This window comes from Oculina patagonica, chromosome 6 (assembly GCF_052425735.1).
Source record: "Oculina patagonica isolate OP01 chromosome 6, crgOcupat, whole genome shotgun sequence".
Classification (NCBI taxonomy): domain Eukaryota; kingdom Metazoa; phylum Cnidaria; class Anthozoa; order Scleractinia; family Oculinidae; genus Oculina; species Oculina patagonica.
In genome coordinates, this window is record NC_135763.1 from 27,237,914 (window position 1) to 27,249,747 (window position 11,834).

Genomic DNA, 11,834 nt, shown 5'->3' on the forward strand with positions numbered 1-11,834 from the left:
GCTCCCGATAGCAAATTGAACGGAATGAATGGAATACGGTTTACTCGGAATAGGAATACTCCATTCTTTTGGTTAAGTTCTGGCGGGAAATCAAACGCGGTTGGCCATCCAGGTCAAAAATTCTCTATAAACGACCACTGGAACGTGGACAGATAACTTGTCAATGTACAGAGCGGTAAAATACAAGATGTTAACGGCTGTTTAAAAAAAAAGTGAGAAATGCTTTGTTGGCGCCAGGGCGTGTCATATGTGTGAGTGGGGGTAAGTTTGGAAAACGTTATAGTTCTTGGAGGGCAGGGAAGGGGTGTGAACAAAAGAAATGAACGAATGATTTTCGTACACGTGCGACAAACCTTGAAAGTATGTTTGCAAACACTATTTTTTATAACATATTAAGCTTTATTTTGTTTGTCGCTTGGTTGATTTCATACTGATAATACCCCCAGGGGACCTAGGGGAAGGGGGTTTCTACAAAATCTCAACCACCGTGAATGTTTTTGCTTCATACATTTATCTATTACGATTAACCAAACCAAGCTTTACATATTTCGAAATGAAAGACTAATATTATTAGTCCTTATTAATGAAAAAAAAAAATCAATTTTCCTTTCTTTCTGGCAAGTAAAAAAGTATAAACCTCATTATCATCCATTATCGCCAATTGTCAGATTATCTGATTATCGACTGGAAAACTTAGTAAACACTTGAACAAAAAAAGTTCGAAATAGTCCATACAACGAGTTACTCAACAGACCTCTACGTCGCCATTTCTTTTTGCATGCGCCTCTCAATGACCTTGTTGTCTTCCTAACCGTCGCCGTTTTGAACAGTGGAGTCTTCTTGCTCAATAAGTCACTGGTAAGTCGACAAATGGCGAGGCTCTTTCCTTGTGGAATCAACATGCAAGCCCCTGTTCGTCGACAAAATGTCAAACTACTCGTTCCCGGAACGACCATCTCCACTTATTCTGCCGAAGAAATTATTACTCAACATACTTGAACGCCATAATTCAAAGGAACAGCACACAGACGGAAAAAAAATCAGAAAAAAATCAACAATCGCGAGTATGAACGAGCTGCTGTTTCCGCAAAAAGCATCCATTTTGGAGGGTATGAATGGGGTTTAGTGTTTAGTGTTTTTTGCCCATAATTTTTAGTGTTTACTGTTTGTGGAGAAAATACTGTTAAGTGTTTGGAGGGTTTTTCTTGAAAAACCCATAGTCTTTTAGCATTGGAAATTCCTATCTGCTCTTTGAAAAGCGGTAATAAAATCACTCAAGAACTTACAGAAAATTTTCGGATTTCCCCTCGGAAATATTTGGTAGTGTTCGGGCATCTTCGGTAGTCTCCGGAATCTTCGGCAGTCTTCGGAAATCTTCAGAAATGATCAGAAATCGTCAGAAAATGGCCGAAAACTTCTTGATATCCAAAAAATAATGATATTGGCCTTTTTGGAGCCGTTTTTGTTTCTTCTGGAAAAAATTTACTGTTATAGTGAATGTTTTACTGTTAGTGTTAAAATGCCTAAAATTTAACTGTTTCGTGTTACACAGCAAAAAAACACTGAGTGTTTAGTGTTATCGAGGTACCCCCATTCAGACGCGGCTTAATATAAACCATTAAAAGTGTTTATTTCATGTATCATACCCCAAAATTAGCACTTATGTCCAGGATTGAACGCAAGTATTGTTTATTATGTAACTCTGTTTTATTTGAAATTTCCATATTACTTCATAGTTACCTGAATTCACACACGCACGCCATTGCCTAACACGGGGAAATTTCTAAAATATCAACGACACTCTCTCCTTGATTTTTTTTTTTGTTTTATACCAAACCAATCGCAAGGATATACAAATTATTAGCAATAAAGATGGGTTACAATGATTAGGATATGCAACTCATTAGCAATAAAAATGAGTTACACAAAAATTTATACCTTGAAATTGTGTTTTCAACACCTTCATCATTTTTTCATTCTTAATGTTGGAATTATGATTCTTGACAATAACAGTGGAATTTGAAAACTTTTATTCTATCCATAACGCCTAAAAATGTTCAAATGCTTAAAAAATTTCCTTCCTTAGCTACAAGCACCTGGGAGTTATTGTTTAAAAAGTGGGAAGAGTGTCAATTCATAAATACACAAAATGTCAACAAATAATACAACAACGGGTATATATATGAACTACCCGCTGTGTAGTCATAAATTGATGTCGGAAAGCTCTTGAAGATATTTAATTTGACAAAAAGCGAGCCGGGTTGTCATGGTTTCTTTTTTTTTTTTCGTGATTTTATCTCTTTCTTCCCCTTACGTTTTCTGTTGCTTTTGCCATTTTTTATTGGTGAATTATCATTTTTTATTGCTATTCTTTTACTGCTAGAGCAATAAATATTCTCTTAATGTCCTTGGCAGTGAAACGGTTCTAACAATGAGAAGATCGGAGAATGTTTACACCATTTTCTACTTGTCATGATATTGCGTGTTTTGCCAAAGCAAGCACTTAACGATGCTGTTTACAAAGTGCTGTAATTATATTCATTTTCATGCAAGCGTAAGGGAGATATCACGCAAAAGAACACACAGCATGCAAATTAAGACTAGCAAAGAAAAAGATGTCGAGTTATTCTTATTGTCTTACGAGAAAAGGGAATCGCGTGAATAATTTTTGTCAAATAGTGGTTATTGCCATGTGTGCTGTGTGGATCAATATGATGGCCTTTTCAAAAGGAGGTAATCGAAAATATATTCTGGTTATTTTTATTGTGCATCATGTCAGGTGCATTTGGCTTCTATATCGCTTAAACGTACGTTACCTAACCGTAAAATCTAAGCCTTCCATCTAGAGACTTTTTTAATCGAAATTAATAGGAGAAACACTGACTACATTTGAAACAATATAACCACTGTATTTAGGAAGATTATTTCAATTTTGCGGTGATGATCCGAATTGTTGTAGAGAAATGCAACGGATGTGGTGAATTATAATAAACCACATGTAAAAAGTAAGAAAATTGGTAGATAACGGCAAACATTAAAATTTCAGGTCTAAAGACGAGGGGGTTTTAACGCAATTTTAGCCTTTTGGTTCTCTTGTGAAATTGCTCATAAGACCATTGATATGTCATTCAAGTCCCACTAGATCTGTTTACAGCGTTTCGATAGAAAGTTTCCGGCACAGTTTTAATTCGATCATCAACGAACAAGTTTAGATTCCCTATAATCCAAGCCTAAAAGGGGGTGCGTTGAAAGTCTTCACACGTTTCGAGTTACAATGTATAACAGAAAATTGACCCGGGTATAATATTTGCGTAGGTCTTATTGAATTTCTTACAATTTTAATTAAATATCGTGGACGTAACTTCGGGGCCGTGAATAATATGTTATGGATTAAATTTCTAAAAGTCATTTTCGGTCTTTCATCGGTTTAACATAAATGGCGCTAAAACTTTCTCGCAGAGAGACTAAACGAAATATGTTTTTTTATTCTTTTACATTTTATGATTTTTATTCAATTTCGGTAATTGCAATAAATATATAGATTCATACAAACAATTCACATAACTGAAAACATATAGTATACTACAAAAAATATAAATAAAGAAACGAACAAAACTAAAAAAAAAAAAAAAATAGGAAACGCCAGAAGTGTTGTTAACCCTTATCGGTCGGAAGTAATTCTTCCGATTTTGGGTTAAGTTCGTCTGAAACGCAGGCTAACAAAAACTAAGCAGTTTCCTTTATTCTTGCAATGTTTTCTTTGATCTTACATGTATACTCAAGTTTGACTTTTGTACGAAATAACGTGGCTTTCTTTAATTCGTCCGGCCTTGCAAAGTAGATAGTTGGAATTCTAAATACAGAAAGTCGTTTAATTTCAATATTACAGTTTTTCAATATTCCGTGGATATTGAACCTCTAGTTAAACATAAAATGATGAAAATTGACTGAGGCACTTTAAAATATGTTCGATTAAATTACCTGTTACCATAATAGTATATTACCACCAAAATTATTTTAATAGCGGAGCGCCACAGCGACCCGAAGGGCCGCAGAGCGGAGCCCCAAAGAAAATCTTAGTTTTCATGGTCATCATGGCTAGCGGCATCGCTCGCGGGCGCGTACGACGTATGTACGTCGTGCACTCTAGAAATAGATTAACCCTATTAAACCTCTTTGATACTGGGCATCCACGTTATGGTCAATTGACAGCTGTCAATACAATGTGTCCGCTGACCAGTATCATGTGACCATATTGCGGGCTCAGGTGTATACCTGACCGGAAAGTGTTTTTCTATTGGTTCACGGGCTCAAGTCCTATTTTTTCCGTCTATTGGCAATAAAAATAAAGGGCAAAGTAAATTACCGGGGAGCTCCGCTTTTAGGTTTGGCTAAATCTATTTAATATCCCTAGCAAAACCTGCAGAAATTTTGGATCGAAAACAGAGATACTATTCTCATTCATAATTATGACGCGGAATTCAGAAGTGCGTGGATTACATAACCCCATTTGTTTATAGATAGTTGTGTTAGGTAATGCTTAATCACCACGTGCACAATCGCCGTATTTAAAGATCCCTTTGCTTAGTTTCGGGGCATTTCGAAAGAGATACGCAAGCCGGGAAGTCCGGGCGAATTTTCTTATACTCTCGCGCTACGTCGCCGAAGCCCAACCACGTGCTTTAGTTTGTTTCGTCGTTTATTTTCTCAAGTTCATGGCTGTACCTACCCTGCCTCTGCTGTTTAACTAGAAGATTTACACTGCATGTCCATTCTCTGCCGCTTCGCAAGTTCCACATCATGCCGGAGTAGCGGGACAACGCGTACAGCAATGGTTTACTCGGTATTTTAAAACATTTTTATGTGTTTTTCTTTTTCGCTTGCTTATCCGTTTGTTTATCCCGTAGTGTGTTTTATATCTACGTAGTTCTGTTTATAGCAATTTATTACCATATGTGTTACGGCTGTAGTAGCTTACGTTCGCTCGTGTATCGGGCAAAGATTGGGAAACGCCGTGTGTCGGCTGTAGTAGCTAAAACGTTCGCTCGTGTGTCGAGCAGAGATTGGTAGACGCCGGCGCCGTGTGTCGGCTGCCCGGTCGGCTGTAGTAGCTATAAAACGTTCGCTCGTGTGTCGAGCAGAGATTGGTAGACGCCGTGTGTCGGCTGTAGTAGCTAAAACGTTCGCTCGTGTTTCGAGCAGGCACTGGCAGACGCCGGGTGTCGGCTGGTAATAGCTTAACCGTTTGCTCGTGTGTCGAGCAGAGACTGGCAGAGGCCGTATGTCGGCTGCAGCTTAAACGTTCGCTCGTGTGTCGAGCTGAAATTTGCAGATGCCGTGTGTCGTGTGTCGAGCAGAAACTGTCAGATGCGTTTGTCGGCTGTAGCTAAAACGTTCGCTCGTGTGTCGAGCAGAAATTGTCAGATGCCGTGTGTCGGCTTTACGTTGCTCAATGTTTGCTCTTGCGTTTAGCACAATTTGTTACACGCCGTGTCGGTTTTAGTCTAAAGGTTGGCTCGTGGGTCGAGCTTAGTTGGCAGGAGCCTTGTGTCGGTTTTGTTTAAAGTTTGAACTGTGTATTGTGGGTATTTGGCAACAATCATGTATCGACCATTCCGGGGGGGGGGGGGGGGGGCACCCTGTATTTTAACTGTTAGTGTGCTAAGTGTTTCGTTACGGTATATCTGGCTGGAATTGTTTTGCTTGCATGTCAAGAAAATCAAGTAGTTGCCGATTGATGGACATTTGTTTCAGAGCTTATTGGTGTCAGTAAGAGTGTTAATGAGCTTAGGTTTAAAGTGTTTACGAGTTGGTTACGTAAGGTTTGTTACGTAACCCATCCCAGTGCGGAACTTTATTGGACAGGTATCACGCATGTTTGTTTTATGGATCTGTGTATCTCTGTAGGTTCAGTGTTTTAATTTTTCAAAGCTCGCCGGTTGGCCGTTTTCATCCACGGAGTTTAATGTTTTATCCACGTTTAGACACGAACAACGTGGGATGTATGGAAGTGATGTTTATCCTTTATTTTTCCCCAAGCTAGAAGTTTTAAAATTAAAATTCAAAATGTTATAAAAAAAATAATTTTAAACAGTCCACCCCCTCCACTGGCCTTGTCGCGATCAGAAGGGTAATCTCAGTTACGTCCTATAATCCGTTTACGACGGATTCCTGGTCCGGCTTGGCTAGTGGGGTTTTTTCCCTTTTGTTCATTTTTCGTTTGTTGTCTTGCGTTTTCCTTTCTGTAACAACAATGGTTTTAATCTGCCCGCCTTAGGTATTGGCGATTTCTTGAAGGAGTTTTTTCTTGAATCTCCTACTCTCATTATAAGCCACGATCGAAATACATGCTATGGTGTAGGGAAGTAACCCCACTAGCCTGGCCGGGCCTCTCGCATACCGGTTGGGGTTTGAGGGGATTTTTGAGTTTTGGGGAGAAGGTGTATTTTTGGGGTACTCTTTCCTATTAATGTTAAGATCTTTTGAGTTTGTACTGAAGCAGCAAGGTGCGTGAGCAGCCGAAGGCCACAATCTTTCCCCATACCTTATCCACGCCGGACAATGAGCGGCATAATTAATGAGTGAGAATGGTATACTATTCTCATTTATAATTATGACGCGGAATTCAGAAGTGCGTGGATTACATAACCCCATTTGTTTATAGATAGTTGTGTTAGGTAATGCTTAATCACCACGTGCACAATCGCCGTATTTAAAGATCCCTTTGCTTAGTTTCGGGGCATTTCGAAAGAGATACGCAAGCCGGGAAGTCCGGGCGAATTTTCGACCCTCCCACCTCCCCTTCGGCGACGTAATAGACAACTATAGTGCTTTCTCACCCTGTCACTCATTGCCTCGGTCACAATCTTTCCCCATACCTTATCCACGCCGGACAATGAGCGGCATAATTAATGAGTGAGAATGGTATACTTTTTAAAGCATGTTACACAGAAAACAGCGTGGCTCGCTCCCTCATTCAATTTTCTTCTTTTCATGTGGAATATTTCTTAGGTATGCAACTTTTAATTTAATATTAATTTTCTTTCAACAAAAAACTTCGTCGAAAAAATATTTGGGCGATATAGGGCATCGCAACTTAATTTAATGTGAACTATAATTTTGGACCAACGGCGGGTTTTGGAAAACGTTTCCAAAACTGTAAATTTTTCATTAAATTGGCAAGATACAAGATTCATCTGCAAATAAATAACCATGGAAAACCATAGTATACATAGCCAAAAAAATACCTGTTAAAAAAGGAATTTAATTTCATATCCCCAAGTGACCCTTAAGCTAATTTGCAACCGAATCGGTGGAATGTTTACCAGTGAAGACTGACTCCTCCTTCATCATGGTAACTGTCAACAGTACATAATGACATTCATTTTTATAGCCTCTACTTAAGAGGCCGTCTTTCTGAAAACTGAAAAAAGAACCACTCGAATTCGCGTCAACAAAAATACTTTTGCCTGAAACTCTGGCAACTGAAAGTGTTTACCGAGGCAAGAACTAAAAAATATTTGCTTTGATTCAAAATGATTTTCTGGCAGCGTTAGGAGCCAGTACATATTTTGTCCCTTCGGGCTCGCTGCAACGTTTAGCTAAAACAATATTTGAATACTTGTTTTTTTTTTTTTAGATGACTGTCGAAATATTCAATTCATCCAGCCACTAGAAAATATGGCTCTTGAGAATCATGTCATCCGGAGCGACCGAGTAACGAATGAGGACATTTGCCAGCTTAACTGCTACATGGAACCAAACTGTGTGTCATACAACTACGGCCCGCAGGGAGATGGAACATTTGTGTGCGAGCTGAGTGACAGTAACCACCAACCAGAGTCTTCAAGTCATCTAAAGATCAGAGATGGGTTTATATACAGTACAATATTGGTAAGTGATTTTTTTTTAGCAAAGAACCACTAAGCATAATGGGAAGCGCGGTGGCCTAATGGTTAGTGCGCCAGACTCCGGATCGAGCGGTCTGGGTTCAAGCCCTGGCGGGCGGATCACTGTGTTGTGTTCTTGGGCAAGATGCTTTACTCTCATAGTGCCTCTCTCCACCGAGGTGTATAAACGAGTACCGGCGAATTAAATGCCGAGAGGTAACCCTGTAATGGACTAACATCCGATCCAGGGGGGAGTAGAAATACCGCAAGCCTCTTCATGCTACATAAACCGGGATAAGCTCCAACCTGATGAGTCACTTGGCTCCACAGCTGGCTTTCACCTTTTCCATAAAACATAGGCTGCATTTCTTTTTCGCAAAGTAAAGTGTGGTGTCCTTCCTAATTATGTCGCTTGAATTTCAGGATACATGCCTGAGCAGCCCATGCACCAGCAATGCAACATGTCAAGTGGGATTTGGTGACAAAGGATACCGTTGTGTGTGTCCTCGAGGATACCATGGGGATGAATGTGATGTCGGCAAGAAAGCGAGCTTGTTTTATTTCATTCTTACTTATAGTACTTACTTCTTATGTTTAGCTACCTTGGGTTAAAAGGTCTCCCCGAATGCAGAAATAACTTCGCTTTTGTATACGTGCTATCGTTAAAAACAAAAATTATAAATCAGACTTATTTTGCTATTATTTTATTTATGCACCATTAGGGGGAAGCTGATTATCACGCGACAAGTGATGTTTGGAACGAAAACTTTTATCCGCATTAAAGATTTTTTATCGTAAAATTACTTAAAATGAATAGCTTTTTTGCTTTTTTTTCAGACAAATATTCACATACCCGCTTGCATCAATTCCAATCCCTAAGCGCACTCCAATAAATTTTGGTTTGAATTAAAAATAAAATGTTCATTACACGAACCCGGCGTGGATAACCGTCTTTCCTCACAAATGATATAAAAAAAAATAATTAAATAAATAAATAAATAAATAAATAAATAAATAAATAAATAAATAAATAATAATAATCTCTTTTTGGTAAAGTTCTGTTCCAGTGTCCACTTTCATGGATTGCTTTTGAAGGGTCATGCTACAAACTTTTCACACACGAAAAAGACTGGAACAAATCCAAAGCATTCTGCAACGCTAAAGGTGGCCAGCTGGTAAAGATCGAATCTGCTGACGAAAACTCCTTCATAACTGAAAAGTTTCTTGCAGACAATGATGATTACTGGATTGGACTAACGGATGCCGAAACTGAAAATGACTGGAAATGGTCTGACGGAAGCCCATTAACAGGGTACACCAACTGGATGATCGGCCAGCCGAATGATTATAACGGGCAGGATTGTGTTGGGATACGAAAGGGAATTTTTTTCAATAAGGAATATGACGGAGAGTGGCACGACGATACATGCTCCACAGCAAAAGAGAAAGGGTTTATTTGCGAAATGTAGTCTTAACTAACTACGCTCCCATTTTCAGTTTCATTGCCAGTAATTTCAAGTTAATAAACTTAACTAGCAACGTTTAAAGGAGCGATGTGCAAATTATACTTTCGAAATCCCGAAGGAACCTTCAACAAAATTAATTGCTAAAGTAATACAACGGAAAAGAAAAATCGATAAAAGACGAATTACAGACGACGCACTTGAAAACTTAAGGACATTTTTCTAAAAATTTCGTCAACATTTAGTCAATCTACTAAACTTTAACATATCAAAAAATAAACACCAAGAGTCAATCTAGATTTCGAAAAAATCAAGCGTGTTTGAGAACAAAAGAAAACGTCAATGGTTGCTATGGTAACCTCTGTGACTAAGTGACGGGTAAAAAAAATAAAATTTGGTCATATTTGATCATTATGGTGTATTTTGGCAAAAATCGAACATTGGCTTCCTAGATCATTTTAATTTTCAAAACAACCACCCTTCGGTTTAACCATCAGAATGTTTACCTGAGTTTTAAACAAGTTAAACTGTCGGCTTTCCGGAATGGAATATAAAATAGGATCAGCACCGTGAAGAAAAAAAAAATGAAAAGTTGATTTAGCCCTACATCTGATTGTGTCAACTGGTGGCGTGCTTAGGTAGCGATTGTAAAACTAATATATTTAAATTAGATTCCCATTACTCTAAATAACTATCAGGATATAGGCCTTTGCAATTGTTTCCAGGCCTTTATCCAATCTGCTAGTTTTTTTTTTGTGTGTGTGTGTTTTTAGTCTTCTTGTAATTGTGACACAAAGCGTTCCTATAAGGGAGGCAACAAGAGCTACAATTGTTAAAAAGAAATTTAATTCAACATTAGATACCCTTGTGTTCTATAATCTAGAATGCTTCTTTTAATAACATTAAGCTTTTGTACCTTTAATTATTTAAAGCTGCAAATATTACTGAACATTTGTTTTTCGGTCAATTAAGTGATAGCAATAGCTTACTGCAGCCTATGTAGATGACTGGATATGTTTGTGTAACTGATGTGTTGTGAGTTATTGGGTGAAATAAGAACGGCATCTGAATTCATTATTAATACTGTGGAACACGGCTTTCTCGAACTCCCGATTTCTCGACAGATTTTGTTACTCTTTAAGGTTTCAAAATTCGGGATTCCACTTTTTTGTTGTAACTTTGGTTGCGTTTTTTGGAAAACTGAACCCAAATCCGGATTCAAGTATCCAAAAACGGATTTTGCGTTTCTTTACGTGTATCCGAAAATGGATTAATCTCAGATCAATGATCTGAAGAATCCACACTTCGAGTGAATACATCAGATCATATCTAATTCCGGATTTTTAGGATTCATGATCCGTGCGTTTCCTTGGGAAAGAATTCGAAAAAAGCACATTGGCCCAGCGGTCTTTGCTACGAAAATTCAGGTTCGCTCTTTGTAAACACTGTCATACGGTAAGTTTTCAGGCGCTTGTTTCGATCAAAAAACAAAATTCAATGAAACGGTTGCTTGATCAGTATGAATTGTCATTATAACTTGATGAAGGTTTTCTAGAACAGCCACAGTGTGCCTACGGAACTTGTCACGAGTGAAATTTGCATTGATCATTTCGCAAACATTCTTCGCTCTTAGATGCGTTCCCGCCAAATTGTGCTTGAGGCTAAAGAAGAACTATTTTGACCTGTGATTTTTGTGAAAGATTTTGTACGGTGAAATGATTTTAGCTAGGATACATTCGACGGAAAATAAATTTGTTCTAATATTACTTTTTTTATGTTCTGTGCGAAATGTGTTCACGGGGTTCCCATGCCAAAAAAGTTATTTTCGGATTCTTCGTTTCTTTGGGAGCAAAGTATCCATGAGATATGATGAGATCGATGATCCAATTTTGGATTTTCCCAAAGAAACGCACTCTTTGTAAGAATGGCTGCCCCGTCTTTCAAGATCTTGGTGGTTATTTCGTTCAGCCTAAGTTACAAATAGAGCTGTTGAACTATTCGTAATTAATAATTCGACACCTCCAATTAAATAACCTTCTTGGACAAAATACATATATTTGTTATTTGCCTGCATTCGTCATTTATTCCCAGAACCGAACAAAGATGAAGGAATGATGATCGTGAAAGTGACTATAAAAATATTATTGTATTTCAATGTTTGGTTTTTTTCTCTTTTTGTTCATGAACTTGTTCCATCTTAATTGATGCAATTAAAAGTCAAGTTAAAGACAAATTTGAATTTCTGTTTGGTCATTTTGATCATAAATTCTTACCTTTTAAAACCTAGGCACTTAGAAATAAGCATATTTACACAAGAAAATGAATAAACTGCACTAGGCCGCGAACAAAATGCTGCTAGGGTACGCTGGATCTATGAAAGACCTATCAGCCAACAAATGTGAAACATGAAACGTGAAACTGCAAGGCTGACCGAACTGCGTAGAAAACTTAATGCGGCAGAGACATGATAGAGACCAATCCG

At 38.2% G+C, this 11,834-nt stretch overlaps 1 protein-coding gene across 1 annotated transcript; it reads left to right on the forward strand.

The window, feature by feature from the left end:
* Window positions 1-2,579: 2,579 nt before the first annotated feature.
* Window positions 2,580-9,358, forward strand: LOC144657971 (brevican core protein-like). The gene is made up of 4 exons (XM_078518303.1): window positions 2,580-2,733; window positions 7,640-7,893; window positions 8,313-8,427; window positions 8,985-9,358. Exons 1-4 carry the CDS (start codon window positions 2,616-2,618, stop codon window positions 9,356-9,358), a joined length of 861 nt encoding a protein of 286 aa, XP_078374429.1. The 5' UTR covers window positions 2,580-2,615.
* The last annotated feature ends 2,476 nt before the right edge of the window (window positions 9,359-11,834 follow it).